General features: G+C 38.4%; 1 protein-coding gene across 9 annotated transcripts in view; it reads left to right on the top strand.

The window, feature by feature from the left end:
* The window catches only part of ank1a (ankyrin 1, erythrocytic a), a 124,246-nt gene that overhangs the window by 97,755 nt on the left and 8,869 nt on the right, over positions 1 to 17,622 (top strand). For 5 of the 9 annotated variants that reach the window (XM_052556628.1, XM_052556623.1, XM_052556622.1 and 2 more), the window contains 3 exons: positions 464 to 625; positions 9,627 to 10,278; positions 13,242 to 13,581. In XM_052556628.1, the coding sequence (XP_052412588.1) occupies positions 464 to 625; positions 9,627 to 10,278; positions 13,242 to 13,581 (1,154 nt within the window). Of the gene's footprint in view, positions 1 to 463; positions 626 to 9,626; positions 10,279 to 13,241; positions 13,582 to 13,606; positions 15,696 to 17,622 lie in introns of those variants that run through there. The other 4 variants (XM_052556626.1, XM_052556627.1, XM_052556624.1 and 1 more) reach the window with 4 other exon arrangements.

The raw sequence follows: 17,622 nt of genomic DNA, 5'->3' as shown, positions 1-17,622 counted from the left end.
AATGGAACCAGTTTAGACAAACCATTTTTTCCATCGTTAAAATAGCAAAAGTGGATTTGGACATGCCCTGAGTGCACCTGCGCCCTGCGCTTTACACTTTGCATTTAGATCCTTAAAATAGGGCCCTATGTCTTGATACAGCTTGTGGGATTTTTTTTTTATTCTCTGCCATTGCTTTCCACATGATGGTGGTAAATATGGTGGCTGTAAAGAAAAGTTGACGTGACTGAGACAGATTTTTGCACAGTATCTACTAAATATGAATTTCAAGAGTAAATAAAGATTTGTACACTTAACCCTAATGTCGTTTGGAAATTATTGTTATTTGGATGTCTTTCCTAATAGTGTCTTGAAATCCTTTGGTTTTGTCAGTGGTGTGTCTCTGTCCTCATCCTTTATGTCCAACTACCCTGTCTTCCCCTTCTCCATTTCTCCACCATCTGTGTGTCTCTCACCACTGTAGTGGACAGCCTGTACGTGGCCCTCAAGAGCATCGACCGAGTGGACATTGTGAACATGTTGGAGGGCCAGGGACCACCAACAGGTCAGCAGGCAGGCTGGGAACAAGATGCTTCCAGGTCTAGGCATCATGAGAGAGACCATCTATCTCCTGGCATCACAAATGGTAAGTGAGAGACACTGCTTTGTGAAACTTTCCTCACTTGTTCCTTATAATCTTTTTTTCCAAGAGCTGGCTTTTCCTCTAATCCAGCTAATAATCTGCTCCAGTTTTTTCTGCTCAAACCCTTGTCCACCTATATTTTGGCCATGAACCTAACATTTCCTCTTCCAATTCTACTGTCACCAGGACCAGAACTGAAGACACCCCTCCAGAACTATGTTATGTCGCTATTCTATGTAGTCTGTCGTAATGTTTTAACTAATTTTCAGGGAAATGTTTTAAAATTCCTCAAAGATCCTCTCTTCCCACTGAAATTGGGAAATCTTTGAGATTAAGGAGACATTATTTAAAGTCTAAATGAACATTTAGCATCAGACAAACCATGAAGGCTGTCACACTACTGACTGACTCTGAGTTATCTATTCAGTTATATTTATATTAATGGGTAAAATACAACTCAGGCTCTGACAGTATCTGTGGCTTGCAGTATACATGTTTTCTAAAGAGTGAAAGCATGTTTACATATAAATAGTGTATGTCCACAATATGAAATATGTTGGAATCACTTACCAACACTGTGGTGTATATAGTGTATACACTCACCAAGTATATAAATACCCTGTCCCTGACATCATAGAAACTATTCCCAATTTTTATTACAGACAGTAGCTATTTGATATCTGCATAGACCATATGATGGCATATGTTGCATCTCCTTTAATCACTTACTGTACAATCAGGCACAACAACCTTTTTTTCACCTGTTACTGAAATCTGTTTTCAAGACATTTCACCTACTGTACAGCAGAAGACAGTGTCTGACTATCCATAAAACTATCCATAATGTTGACATGGGAAAAAAGCTCCACCCGTCAGAAGAATTTAGGTAATCCAAAGTCCATAAAGAAAAGTAGTCCCACCTCACAATGACAGTTTAGATAACTTGACCATTAAACATTTTCAACAGCATGCAACAGATCTTGTTAATACAGCTTAAGTTGTATTTACTGTTTCCCCAGTTATATAGTCTGTTAGTTATAATTTCTGTGCATTGGCTACCTGATATGTGATGTAATTTGGTTCCTTTTACCATAATTCCAGATATCAGTTATTCAGTAGCATTCTTCATGTGTTTTTGTGGAACCATTATCATATGCATATATTTTATTTGTACAGAGAGATGCACTTTTCTTTTGCGACAGAAAGCCTTAGTAAAACATGTTAGTTCTACAGATGCTGAGGGGGTAAATCATCACTCAGTAGCATAAGGGGAAAAAAATAAGAAACAACACAAATAGACACAAATCCTGCATGAAGCACCTTTGATAGAAATAGTAGTGCCTGTCCTGCCCTTTCCTTAGTACAATACTTCACCTCTGCACAATACTACTACACAGTCATGCGCTTGATCCATTCATTTGATGTCACAATATATGAACTGTGTATAGAGAGAACTTTACTGTAATGAGGTGTTTCATTATTTTATATCCCCCTTCTGTGAATTGCCAGTTTCATTACGTCAGCCCCTTTTACTCACAAATACAATGCTTGTGTCTAGTGACCCCCTTGCCTCTAAGTAATGGGTTTATCATCATTGTATTTATTCTTCCTCGATTTATTCTTCAAAAGCCTTGTTTTGTGTAAACACCACGCCGCTGCACAGCCATCCTATAATGCAACCCCTGAAACTGAGCTCAAGGAGTCATTCCCTTGTTGAAAATGCTCATTGAACCAGATAAGACCTCTTATGAAAGCTAGGGTGTCCATGCATTTCTCTTCTGAAATATGCAAGGAAGACCACCACTTCCTCTATACAGTGCAAAAGTTTATTCTTGGTGGTTATTTTCCCCATGTTTGGCTTTGGCCAATGGTTCTGAATCTGTTAGATTAGTCTCAGTTTTATTCCCTGTAAAACCTATTGCTTCCACTCCCTGTGCATTTGAGAGAGAGACCTGACTGTAGCCTGAGACTTGATGCATGCGCAACATTATTTATGCACAGCACTGTGGTGGCATCTAGTGGTGGAGCTGCAAGAGAGTTTGTGCACTGCACTATGAACATACAATGCCTGTGTTGGGACAGCTATTGAGTGACTCACCAGCTCAAAGGGAGCAGTAGCTCTCCCCGTGTTTTGCCAGTTTGGATTCTTTTGCTTTTTCTATTTTAAAGATAAACACTGTGAAACTGTGGGCATTGTGAGTGCACTATTTGCGTGTCTTTTTTGGTTATTGCCCTGCAGAGGGAACCCAGCCAGCTACCTTCTTCTTTTTCCTCACTCCTCTATCCTGGTTTGTCCCTCAGTGGTGTAGCAAGTATACAGATCTTTGGATAGGATCCCACTCTGACCCAACAAGTATACATATGGCTTATTGCCGCTTATACACCAGTTTGGCAGGGTGATGTGGGAGGGACAGATTGTGTCTTCCTTGGTAGACAGAGCTGCTGCAGAGCCTCGTCATTCCTCTTATTCCTTACATTGTGTCAGCATCTATATCAAAACTGTACAGAAAATCCCCACTGGGATCACTGATACATCCAGGACTCTTCCTTTGTGTAATAGACTGAGATTAAGCAGCCACCTTTTCTCCTTTATGACCGTGAGGCTCTGGTCTTTTTCCATGCCACAGTGCATCTCTAAAGTCTGGGGAAGACATCTTTAACAACACCCACCAGTTTCACTGCATGATCCTACTGTGTCTTTTCTGGCATGGTAGTTGTCCCAGATAATTGGTAATTGGTGAGCAATAAAGTGGAGCTCAAGTCCCTGAAAGACAGTAAATGCATTGGAAAGACCATTTAGTTGAGCAAACTGTTTGCTTTTGATGGGAATGTAGACCTTGTGGAGTCTGTACTCCTGAGTTGTTCAATAAAGGCCCTATTGGGTAATGTGGAGTATCTCATTAACCCAGAGCATGGATCTCCCTTGGATCTTGGATCATTTTGGTTGAGCCTACCTCACATGGTAAGGAAAAAAAATCCAGACTACCACAGAAAAGGCTTGGTCACCTTTAGATTTTAGTTATGAGCAGAGTAAAGTATTGGTGAAGATGGTCAATAATATAATGGCGTGCTAAACCTGACAGTTCCTTTACCCAGTTAAAAGACTTGCTAGTTATTATTAGTTAAAAATAATACTTCGCTAAGCGAATTGCGAATAAACATTTTTGTCCATACCAAAACCAACAGAACCGAACTCAAAATGTAAACATACCCTAAAACCAAAGTGGAACACACTCATTGTTATGCAGGGGTGTGGAGTGACTCCTAGACACAAGCATCGATGAAGTAGGGGCTTCAGTGGAATGCAATGAATGCTTGTATCCATAGTGTGATACTGAAAATAGAAGCAATTTAAATTAGCATAATTTTAATGGTCTCTATCTCTATCAAGAATAGTTCACAAAACCCTAGTAAATTTAAAAGGGACGACCATGCTTTTTTGGTGTGACGTCTTGGAATAGTGGGTAAAATAGCAGTTCTCTGTTTATTCAGTAGATGATTAAACCTGTTTCCTTTCTTGATATGTCACATGCAGCCCAGCCCAGCCTTCTTCCTCTCCTTCTCCTTCTCCTCTTGTGCACCTCCTCTCTGACCTTTGACCTCATACAGCCATCATGTTGACCTCTGGCCCTCATTTATCTGTCCAGTCGTGTGTCACCCACCCTACTCACCCCAAGCCAATCCACCCCCTCACCCCCTAAAAAAAGGAAAGTTGTTGCTCTGTTCTGTGATCACCCCCCTCCATCATCAGTCGTATGCTTAGCACCCCCTACAGGAGGGAGGTGTTTCTGACTCTCTCTCTCTCTCTCTCTCTCTCTCTCTCTCTTTCTCTCGATCTGTCTCCTTTCACCCAAACAACCCTTTCTTGTCTTTCTGCTATGAGACCTGTTTACATGCTCTTGTGGCACTTTCTTGGATGTACCTCATACCATAATCTCTGCATGCAGGGTCCAAAAGTAACTGTCTGCAACATCTGCCAGTGGCTGATAAAAATGTTTTGGCCATACATCTTTATGAAACTGTATGTTTCTCTTTTTTATTATAAATTAAATTAATTTCATTCAAATTTGTTTGACCCTATATGACAAATTATTTAGCCACTTTAACTTTGGTGACATAATACAAGCATTATTTTATAAATGTTTTGCCGCATAGAGAAAAAAACGTTAATATACTACAAGACATATTTTGTTTCGCAGACTTATATGATGTATATTTGCAAAATTCTGATTATTATATTTAAACCATTAGGTATCCAACAAGCTGGTCAGTGACTTTTTATTCACCAAATCCAGTTATACTCACAGTTGGCTCTTAGGTTAATTTTGGACCCTGCCTGCATGTGTCACATGAGGGCATAAAGCATGAATGCTTCTCCTTGGAGATTCTGGAACTGGACACAATGACAATTCACATGGTGCATGCATTACCATAAAGATAAGTTAAACAAAATAGTCACATCCAGTCCAGTTCAGGGAGTAATTCTATTCTGTTATCACTAAAATGTGTTTATGGCATAGGTTATCTTCCCTGTGTGATGCCCTTCAAATAAAATATCACTTTTTGGCATGATGCCCAACAATGGAACTTGCATGGCATGCTGCATGAAGTCTTTGCTGGTGCTATTCAGTCTTTGATAGTTGTGAAGCTCTTTGCTTGAGGAGCACAGTATTATGTTTGTTTCTTTGTTACCTTTCTTTTTAACCTTCTTGGTCACTGTACAATCACTTATTTATATTCAATGTTGTCATTTTCTTTATGTCTGTCTATTATCTGTGAATTTAGGGGTTCTGGTAAACTCCTCAAAATAAGTTTTTAGTTTTATATATATAAAACTAAAAAAATACTTATTTGTATAAGTATAAATATATATACTTATACAAATAAGTATTTTTCTCTATTTGTTCACAATTATGCATCTTCTGTGTGATATTGGATGTTGTTTCTGTTTAAACATATCATGTTATGGATTGGCTTGTTTTTTTTTCCTGTTGTTTTTTTCTTTTGTGTCTACTTTATTGTCCTCACAAGCTTGTGATTGTGTATTATTCATTTGTGTTTTTGTGAGTGTATTTTGTATGTCTATGTCTGTTTCCCACTCTTCGTCTATCATAAAAGGCATTTAATGCACACAAAATGCACAAGAGCTAATTTAGTACTGAAATATATGTACTCAAATGGATGCTGTCCTGTTCATAGTATACGGTCATGCCCAAAAATATGGACACCCCTTGGTAAATATGATAAAAGAAGGCTGTGAAAATAAATCTGCATTGTAAATCCATTTGATCTTTTATTTGAACAATTCATTGGATAATAAGAATGTAAAATGGGGGGGAAACATCATTATGAAATAAATGTTTTTCTCTAATACACATTGGCCACAATTAAGGACACCCTTTTATTGAATTATTCTTTAAACCTCCAACTGCCAGTTAAACAGGTCTAAATGTTCTCCTATAATGCCTGATGAGGTTAGAGAACACCTGATAAGAGATCAGAGACCATTCCTTCATCCAGAATAACTCCAGACCCTTTAGATTCCCATCTCCATGTTGGTGCTTCTCCTCTTCAGTTCACTCCTCTCATTTTCTACTGGGTTCAGGTCAGAGGACTGGAATAGCTATAGCAGAAGCTTGGTTTTGTGCCCAGTGACCCATTTTTGTGTTGTTTTTGAGGATTGTGTTTGGATTATTGTACGGTTGGATGATCCAAACATGGTCCATTATAAGATTTCTAACAGAGTCAGTCACTTTTTTATTTTTTATCTGTTGGTATTTGATAGAATCAAAAATGCCATGTGTCTAAACAAGACTTCCTGGACCTCCAGCAGAAATATAGGCCCACAACATAAAAAATACAGCTGTATATTTCATTGTACACATGGGGTACTTTTTATCCCTATTTTCACCAAACCCATCTTTAGTTTCATCTGATCATAGAAGCCAGTCCCATTTGAAGTTCCAGTCATGTCTGAAAAAAATTAATATGCTGGAGTTTTGTTTTTGCATGAGCTAAGAGAATTTTTCTTGAAATCCTCCTAAACAACATGGGGTGATAAAGGTGCTGTTTTAAGGTTTTCTGACCCCGAGTCTCAACTATTTTCTGCACTTCTACAATTGTGATCCTTGGAGAGTCTTTGAGAGTTTGAAAGCCACTCAAACTCTCCTTTTCACCGTGCATTAGGATGATATAGACACACGTCCTCTTCCAGACAGATTCATAACATTTTATGTTGATTGGAAATTCTTAATTATTGTCCTGATGGTGGAAATGGGAATTTTCACTGCTCTAGCTCTTTTCTTAAAGCCACTTCACTCATTTGTGAAGCTCAATTATCTTTTGCTGCACATCAGAAATATATTCTTTGGTTTTTCTCTTTTGGGCTTTGCTTTCCCTCCTCTTTATATTTCTGTGAAACAGGAAGCAATGGCTGGATAATTTCATGTTCATAATCACCCTGGAGTACTCAAAATTGTGAATATGAATGGGAATATACTTCAGAGTTATTTTACTCATAATAATTTCTAGGGGTGTCCTTAATTGTGGCCAATGTGTATTAGAGATTTTTTATTTCATAATTATATTTCCCCAAATTTTAAATTCTTATTATCCAATGAAAGGTTAGATTTTTTTTTGTGAATTTTTGAAATAAAATATCAAAAGGATTAACAATGCAGATTAATTTTCACAGCCTTCTTTGATCATATTTACCAAGGGTGTCCATATTTTTGGGCATGACTGTACATACTAAATTTTAAGGGCTTTTGTACATAATATTTTAGCTGAATAACATACTAAATGTTTTCCGCACTTACTTATTGATCACTATATATCTCTATTTATTTATTTATTTTGGATTTATTAAATAACTAATATCAACTAATATCCATTTAACCTTAAATTATTTTTCGTAAACTATAAATAAGGTCCCATAAATTAACATTAGTAAATGCAGTAATTAGCATGAAGAAACAACTAGCAGTACATTTGCAACAGTAGCTCAGGTCCATTACAACTTTTGATTTTAATGATTCATGAGTATGTTAAAATTAAAATTATCTAAGATTAATAGTTGCTTTAGAAGTAGTTTTAATTGTTAAGGCATATAAACTAATGTAGTGAAGTGATGTTAACAAATGGAACCATACTGTAAAGTGTTTGGGTTTTTTCAAAGAAACTATGCAGGCATGAGGTCACATGATTGAGTTTATCCACCTTCTGAACTCCCATTCCAGTGCCATGTGGTTAATATATCTCTCTGGCGTGTGTAGTGAGCTCTGTAGGAGAGGTCTTATCTGTACGGGGGTCGTAAGCTGGGGAGAGGAAACAGGCTAGTCAATAAGGTCCATTGTTTATGTCAGAGTAAGAATGTTATTTTGGACAATACACATAACTTTCTCTCTCTGACAATACACATCTTTCTCTTTAGAGTATAGTGTCACTTGAGTTTATTGATATTTGTCTCAATGAATGTGTTTACACATCCAATAGAACACTTATGACCACCAAAATGATTGCACAGATACTATTTAAACTGAACTGAAATGATGACATCACTGAATTCAATAATGAACTGCCTTTAACTGTCATTTTGCATTACTGACACACTTATTGTTTTCCTAATTGTTCAGTTGCTTTGACACAATCTTTTTTCTTTAAAGCGTTATATGAATAAAGGTGACTTGACCAAAATAAGCTTGGACCCACTTTATATTAAGTGGCCTTAACTACTATGTACTTACATTTTAATTAATAATTTAGTACAATGTACTTATTGTGTACATACATGTTTTTACATTGTACTTATATTTTTAAAAAACTACATGTAATTACATCTGTATGTAATTTCTGTAATTACATTTATAATTACACTGTTGACCCATACTTTACACCTTAACCCACCCTTAAACTTACCAATACCTCCAACCCTCTCCCTAACCTTACCCCTATCCCACCTCAATAGCAGCAAAAGTGTTTTACAATACAATATGAACACATTAAGTACATTGTACTTATTTCTTTATGTAACTACATAGTAGTTAAGGCCACCTAATATAAAGTGGGACCATTAGCTTTTTATAAAAACAGACAATGAATAATAAAGTAGAGCTAAGATGCTTACATGACCTTACATAATGTTGGCTTAACATAAAAACACACTCAATGTCTACTACTAAAAAGGAGACGTGTGTAATTTCTAAGTTATAACTTAGGACTTGTATCAAAGTTACATGAATTGTAATGAATTAATTTCTGCTGTATGTGTTTAGTACTGTAAACAGCTGTGTATGTGTAAGACATTACCCTTCTTCATGAGAACAATGGTCATTGATCTTTGCTGGTTGCTTGCATGCATGCTCGTCTGATAGAGGCTAAGAGGCTAAAATTTCATGACTCATTGAATGAGAGCATGGAAGATAAAGCATGTGTGTACAGGGTGCTCTGCCCCAACTCCACAGTTCTGACGGGTGTCTTTTACTTCCTGGTTGGTGACAGTTGAAAGGTTCTCTTTAACCCCCCTTATCTCTTGTGACAAGAAGTGGGGCAGTGACAGTCTTATAAAATTGCATACTTGGTGCTACAACAATTGCCTGTGCTCTTGCTGCTGGCCCAAAACTGCTGTAAGCAATGCTAACCGACCTCCCTACTTCCTCCAGATATTTATGATGCTGCACCACTGCATTTGCTGTTAGCAGCAAATCCAATGTCTGCCAACTCAACTATGTGAAATATGTTCTCTGATTGGTTACTGTGTGCAAGATGCACTCAAGTGCCCATAGACAACTTCAGGGCATATTTTATTGATATCTGTCAGGTACTTGGGACAAGAAATGGCTTACAGCAGTCTTGGCCATCTCCAATCTTGCAGCTTGCTCTCCAATCCCCCTTCCCTAACCCCCGGTCTGGAGCACATCCCTCCAGGGCTCACTTGTGTGGGGAGCTGGTTGGGGGGGCGCAGTGGGGGGCCTGTATCAGTGTGCCTCTCTCTTTGTCACTCCAGGTTACGGGCTGGTGGTACAGGAAGAACTAGTCTCACCAGCCTCCATGCAGTACAGTCTACCTTCACCACTGGGCAATGAGCCATACTGGCAGGAAGTGTCAAGCATGGAGTGTGCACCAATCGCTACCACTGAAGAGGACACACTCATGGACATGTCTGAGGTACAGGTTTGGCCCTCAGGCAATAGTCCTTCCATTGTGGCCATAGAGGACTCCTCACTTGAGTGCAGCAATGCTGATGACTCCGAGGCGCTACTGAACAGGAGCCTGGGCCACTCGAGGAGCGGTACTCCTGGTGCAAACGGACCAGTGGGACTTGCTACTCAGGGAGGGTTAAGTGGTTCCATTGAGCTACTTGAGGATCAATCCATTGGGGCGGATTCAGATTACAGTGCTGCTGGGATGCTGTGTCTGAGCGAAGGGGTCAACATCAATGCTCTGGACAGAGGTCAGGGGTCGGAGAGGTTAGAAGGTGCTGTAGGCCAAGAAGTCAACAACATTAAAGATGATTCCAGTGGAGGTTTGGGAGAAGGAGTAGGTGATGACACAAACGTAGAAGATAGCATATCTCTCATTTCAGGGCAACAGCGAGTTTATGCTCAGTTGAGTGAGTCACCTGTGCTAAGAAGACGGGCAGATCCTGGTGATGACAGGTGAGTTTTCCATTAGACTCTAAATTACTTTGTTGACCAGTAGGGACTCTGTTATATATACCTCAGGAAGTATCATCAGGTAATCATTCTCAACTCTTGATTTGAAAGACTCTTGCAGATGTTTTTACGGGCCCACCAGGAATATGCATCATCCTCATGTGTGTCATTTACATGCTACAAGCATTACCAAATGTAATTGCAAAAAATTGCACTGTTGCTAATAGGGCTGGGTTCTGAACTTCGATGCCTTTATGGTATCGACCGAAAAACTTAGATACTATGAGTATCGAAAAATGATTTATCTTTCGGTGCCAAATTTCGGTTCCAAAAGCCAAGCGGCCATTTCTTTTATTTTTTTGGCAAGTGGCTGTGTTTGTGTGAGCTTGTAGCATACGTGAATGTAAGGACCTTAATTCGCCATGATTGGCTGTCCACCACCACGTGGTTTCTGAAGATACTCGCAGTCACACAACACAAGTGTAGTTGTTTTTTCTCAAAATGTTTCCGTTTTACAATGCCAAAGAGGTCTAAAGTGTGGCTACACTTTATAAAAGTGGATGCCGAGTCAGCAAAGTGCAACATATGTGATAATAGTATTGCAACCAAAGGTGGCAATACCACCAATTTAATGAAGCGTTTGTTTGGATGAGTGTTTTGCCCTCCCTCCCGGTTTAGTTTGGTCTACTCCATTTGCATATCTAGAAACATGCCCCCTTTCACGTCGTCTAAAAAACAGAGAGAGAGAGACAGATTTAATCTGGTACAGCGAATTTCTCTAAGCATCAGGCCACTGTATAAGTTCACTTTAAACATAACCGACTGTGTTTACGAGAATACTTGCAGAGACAATTATTTTGATATAATTCTGTGTGTATGTGTTCATTCAGAAGTTACGATGCGTGAAAGATGAATTCATTCTCTGTACGCGCATTGTCTGAAATGCTGCTTGCAGCGCGTGCTTTGAATGAGTGAGTGCAAGCTCCGAACGAACGCAAATTGTTTAAAACGCTTGAATCAGCAATATTTAGAAACAATTGCAAATGATCCTCTACGATCATCAACCCTTCAAGCGAGTGAACAACGTGAATCAAGTTAGGAATTTTACATCATTATACACGATAGCCCATCGGACTGGAAAACACAATAGCCCCGGGACGTGGGGCTAACGATTTTGCGAGCCCTGCACCTCAGATATATCCAGTTTGTGAAACACTGGTTTCCACACTGGTTTCGTTAAACAAAATAAATTATTATTTTAAAAGATTGACTCAAAAGAATCATTGGTTCACTAATCGGATCATGAACTTGTATTACCGAGCCAAAGATTATCTATTATTGAACATCTCTAATGAATGAAGATTTCAAGTTCATCTGTAAAGCACATAAAGCTATCGTTTGAGTTTATAAACTTCTATTTCATGCATGATTCGTATGGATCTGCTAACTGAATGCAAATTGTGAGTTCTAGAAGAATGTTAGTGTCTTGATGAGCATGTATCGCTCACTAGGAGTCGCTAAATGAACAGCTGCTGTTCTTTTTTTTTTTCAACGGAGGATCAGTTGCCGTATTGGTTAAAATCCTGTTTACTTAAATATTAAATTAATAAATTACATCGAAACAGGGGCGTTTGCGTTATGATGTGGTGAACTGCTGTGGGCCAGAAAGTCCAGGGCAACTTTTTGGTCCCAGTCCGCCTCTGAATGGGGAACCCCTATCCAAAAAACACAACCAGTTGTATTAATAATGTTATCCTGAGTGTTACCAGAATTTGTTTTAATTAAGGTAAAAAAAAAATTTTTTGTGTTTAATTTATTTGTGTTGATGTTGAAATGGATTTTAAAACATATGGTATCGAAAAAAGTATCGTTATGAACCGGTATCGAAACTGAGGTATCGAAATTGGCACTGGATCAAAAGATTTCGAACAATCCCCAGCCCTAGTAGCGAATTCTCTCCAGACTCATTGTTGAGTTGGGCAGGTAGAGATGCTCAAACAAACAGTGCAATGTTTTAATAGTGCCACAGAGTTTTTTTCTTTCTCTTCTGGGAAAATGGGCTGAAAATATTAATGACCAATGATCTCCCACTATAAAAAGTTTCGGCCTATAGAATGACAAGACAGTTTTGAAAGTTGTTAGGTCTATACAAAGGGTGTCTAATTCTGCTCCTGGAGGGAACATTCCTGCATAATTTACTTCTAACACACCTACCTGGACGTTTCTAGTGATCCTATTCATATTGCAATAGGACAGGGGTGTCATGGAGGGCCATTGTCCTGCAGAGTTTAGCTCCAACCAGCCACAACACTCTTGCCTGGAAGTTTCTAGTGCAGTGGTGTTTAATCCTAGTCCTGGGATCCCACTGTTCTGCACATTTTGAACATTTCCCTTATTTGACACTCGCTGCTGATTTTATGGAGCTTTCACCTAATGAGCTGGTGATCTGAATCAGTGTTATATAATGGAGACATACAAAATGTACAAAGCAGTGGGTCCCCAGAACCAGGAATGAAAAACACTGTTCTAGTGAGTTTGAAGACCTTGATTATCTGTTTAATTATAGTTGGACCTAAACTCAGCAGGCCAGTGGCCTTCCAGGTTCAGATTGCCATAGTTTTACTTCAACCCTAATTATACACATCTAAACCTGTTAATCAAGGGCTCCAGGATAACTATAAAATTCCAGGTAGGTGTTTTGGAGCAGCTTAGATCTAAACTCTGATAGTGGCCCCCCCATGAGCAGGATTTGACACCCCTGCAATAGGAAGTACAGCAACACTGGAAAGACTACTGCATACAGTACATCAAGCTTTTTTATAGAGTCTTTACATGAGTGATAAATTGCATGGCCTGTGATTATTTAATGTGGTTCTTTGGAACAGAGTAATGTTACTTCCACTCATAGTGATTACTGCCAACTACATTGTCATTTCGTCTTTCTAATTTTCTGTTTCATTTCTCAGGTTAAGTGGTGGGTCCTTCCTATCTTATCTACAGGATCAGGGGACTCCAGGTTGGCACTCTGCCCCAGAACAAAACCAGAACATAGTGGGATCTCTACAGTGCTTTCTTCCTAGACTGGCAATGGAGTCTATGATGTCATCAGTACGAGCCACAGTGGACAGTGATTCTAAGCAGTCTTGCCTAGCCCAGGAAGCCCTTATTGAACCAGTGCGGGACATGGGGCATTCTGAGATCATCCACGGGCATTATCAAGGAACTCAACCTTTTGAGAAAGGACTAGGCTTCCCGCACAGAGCAGCTAACATTCGGGCTTGGGAGGACATGAGTCTTAGAAGACAGGTAAGATTTGGGAAGGAACTTTATTCAGGTTCATTTCATCTGATTTAATTTGTGTTGTCACATATCATGGACATTTTTTTTTTTATCAAATATTGATTATTTGTTTTCACCTTGACCTATGGATGAGATGAGGTTGACATAAGTCACAAACAATTCTACAGGATCGATTATGTTATGACAATTCTTACAAATTGTTTTGGTATTCTATGACAATGACTGTCATACAACTATGACAGCAATTCAGTGAACTCAAGGCTATAATGAGACTGGCTATCAAGGCAGATGTTATCCAAGTTGATAGTTACACTTTCTCCAGTGGAAGAGCCATGAAGGTTGGTATCTCCACATAAAAAAACAAAAACAAAGTTGACATAGCATTGTTAACTAAGCATTTTCAAACATAAAAGTAATTTGTAGTTACATTACGTGGTATTCTATCCTAGAGGCCCCCCAACACTGCATGTTTTACATGTCTCTTTAAACAAACAAACCTGATTCAGTTAATCAACTCATTAGTAGAGACTCCAAGACCTGAAATGGGTGTGTAAGACAAATGAGAGATGCAAAATGTGCAGTGTTGGGGGTCCTCAAAGAATGTAGTTGGGAACCACTGTTCTAGCCAACGTTTGCTTCTTCAGAAAAATTCTGTATTACACCTTCGTAGTGAAGGCTTTGTTTGTGTGATTTGATTTGTTGTTTACTATTACAAAATATTGCATAGTGTACTTCAGGTGAATTATTTACTAGCCTACATCAGTCGTTTTAATATTCTGTGACTAGATTTGAAAAATAATGTGCATGTAAAAAAAGTAAAAGGAAATGGTAGAACAAGGAATAATGACTTTAACAACAAGCACCAGCTAGCCCAAAATGCCATCTGTGACAGACCATATTACAAGTATGCACAATTAAACCTACCCCTCACACAATTATTTTTTTTTCTTCCAATTTTGGATTTTCAAAAAACTTAATTCTGTATGATTTATGATTTATGTTGTTTCCTTGTTGGGACACACAAAATCTAAAATTACTGGTATTACGATCCTTGTGAGGACATAACATAGGGAATACCAGGTGTATACATACACACACACACACACACACACACACACACACATACAGTATAGCCAGCCCCTAGAAGGACACAACCCATTGGTTTCTAAAAATAGATCTTGTCTCCTTCTTTCATCCAAAGAGCTGCTCCTGCTGCACTGGCCATTGGGGGGAGGAACGTTATATATGGATTTGGAAAGCATGGACAGTAAGGTCATAAACTACAATGGTTTCTCAAAGATTTACCAATGACATTTTGTCTGGGGAGATGAACATTTTATAAGGAATATTTGAGTTAAAGTCAAGTTATTTGAATACCTGACAGATTAATTTGGTATTTGGTATCAAGTTGCTGAATACCATAGAATTAATCAAATATCTTCTTAGTTAAATTGTGTAATACTACAGGTAAACCAAAGGAGGCACCTGGTGTGAAAACGCTGTTGTTGAAATGTTAGCAGCTGTTCGTTCACTCACAAACTAAGAGCTACAACAAGAGAGTTGTCCTCACATTGTGGGTATTTAAAGCTTACAGAACACATGTGCAATCAGACACTAGACAGAAGCGAGATGTTTTTGGAAGGTTGAGAGAGAGAGGGCAAGAGAGAGAGAGAGGGAGTGCAGTCAAAAAAGGAAGCTAAAGCCAACCACATTCTGAATGTGGAAATGACAGAGGAAGGAATAGGCTCAGATTAAGAACTGCCTGCTTTCTTTAAATGAAAGCTGTGGATAGAGTGGAAGACGGAAACTAGGGGAAGATAACATCCTTCCCCAAATCTCCGGACCTCTTCTCGCTGTTGGAGTGGGTTTCTGAGTGCTTGTGAGTCAGCGACTGCCACACTATGTGGGCACTGGTGACTGAGCTGCTGTTCAGCTTCGTGCTGTTGGCCTTCATGGTCATCAGCTGCCAAAACGTCTTGAATATTGCCAGCAGCTCTGTCCGATCGGTGCTGGCCTACATTCACACTCAGCTGGATCGTGAGTTGGGTGAGAATGAAGGTGTGGCTGATGAAGAGGAAAACGTCACCACTCGAGTTGTGCGCCGCAGAGTTATACTGAAGGTACAGACAATTGTTTTTGAAATATAATCTGGGATATTTCTTAAAGACAGTGCCATAAAAGGGAAATAGCAGAGACTTCAGCTGTAGTCTATGGGACTACAGTGATACTTCGGTGGTTGGTTTCAGATTCATTTGACCTCGTTGAGTGCACTCTTACAAACAAGCATGAAATTCCAGTGGCCTGTAAAACCAGTAGTACAGTGAACAACTATTGTTGGCTCGGTGTGAGTAAAAATGAGATTGTTCTTATGGTATATTAGGATGAATATTAACACATAACAGCCATATGGTACTAAACAATGGATGTTACCAGCTCTGTATTTGAGGTTAGTCTAGTCATTGACACATGTTGCATTCCTGCATTCCTCATACACATTCTTATGCTTTTTTTACATCAACTGTTTTATAAATTAGGGTTGGTTTTATACAGAGATTGCCAACCTTTTCTGTTTGCTGACTTCCTGGAGGACATACTTTTAAAGGGGACATGACATGCTTTTTAAATATGTGTCTTGAGGTTCATTTGTAAATTTGGCAATTTTGGGCACAAAAATATAATGATATCTTGTGGAGTATTGTCTCCTTTAAAACCTGTCTAAAAAGGTCTGAAACGTTTGTTTTGTTTTGTTTTTAAAATACAAAAAAATGATGTGACATTCAGCCAAGTATGGTGACCCATACTCATAATTCGTGCTTTGCATTTAACCCATCTAAAGTGCACACACACACAGCAGTGGGCTTCCATTTATGCTGCAGCACCCGGGGAACAGTTGGGGGTTCGGTGCATTGCTCAAGGGTATTGTCATGGTATTGCCGACCCAAGATTCGAACCCACAACCCTAGGGTTAGGAGTCAAACTCTCTAACCACTAGGCCACAACTTCCCAATAGCCTAATACTAAATGCATTACTCATCTCAAGGCCACTTTAGACCATGTCAGTGCTGGACAAAGTACATAAATCAAAGACTTGTGTAAAAGTACAGTTACATACTGAAAAACATACTGATTGATGCACAATGTTTATTTATGTATTTCTTTAGATTATTAGGGGAAATTTTAATAAGGAGGATTAGTGGAAGAAGACACTAAGCCATTAGTGGAATTGATTTGCAATTTTGCAATAAATACTGTAAATAATAAATAAATTTTAATACCAAAACATACATTAATCTTCAGTATATTATAATATCTAATTAAGTTACTTACAATTCAAGTGTGAAAACCATAAGTGAAAATAAACCATATACTATTTTAAAATTAAGAACTGTGGGGTGACAATATAAAAACAGATATAACATGGGGCAAAATATGTTAACGGTTTAGGAAGAATGTAATTGATTTACATCGACAACATCTGCAATCAGATCACTTTTCCTAAATAAATCATTCATAGCGATTTGCGAACCTGTTCAGCGGGTTCATTGAAAAGAATCAGTTCTTTACATCATTATCATTATCTGGGAGTGGCTGTCTGTTTCCTCAATTTAAGGAGTATTTTAATATTTTAATGAAATGTAATGGAGTAAAAAGTTTAATATTATGCTTTGGAATGTAGTAAATTATAAAATAAAAATATTCTGATATATATTTAGATACTTGAAAAAATAAAATACAGTAACAAAGGTAAAATACTTTGTAGATATGTAAAACTTTTTTTTACATAATTTTTCACATAATGTTTCTACATGTATTCATTAAATTGTGACATTTCTAGCACGCTGCATCACAAATTCACGATTCCAGCTGGAAACACTGGTAAAAAGAGAGGTATCCTACTCGTGATAGATACCTAAGTCTCTACATCAAATTCTTAGCTTTTACATGATCGCGTATCATTTTGACTTTTGGTCACCATTTTTGACTATAGACAGGACGATTGCGAACATGTCAAATCGGAGGAAGGTTCAAATCAGAACCTTTTTCAAG

The sequence above is a fragment of the Carassius gibelio genome, chromosome B5, assembly GCF_023724105.1.
Source record: "Carassius gibelio isolate Cgi1373 ecotype wild population from Czech Republic chromosome B5, carGib1.2-hapl.c, whole genome shotgun sequence".
In the NCBI taxonomy this organism is placed as follows: Eukaryota; Metazoa; Chordata; class Actinopteri; order Cypriniformes; family Cyprinidae; genus Carassius; species Carassius gibelio.
This window is presented reverse-complemented; position numbering and strand designations above follow the sequence as displayed.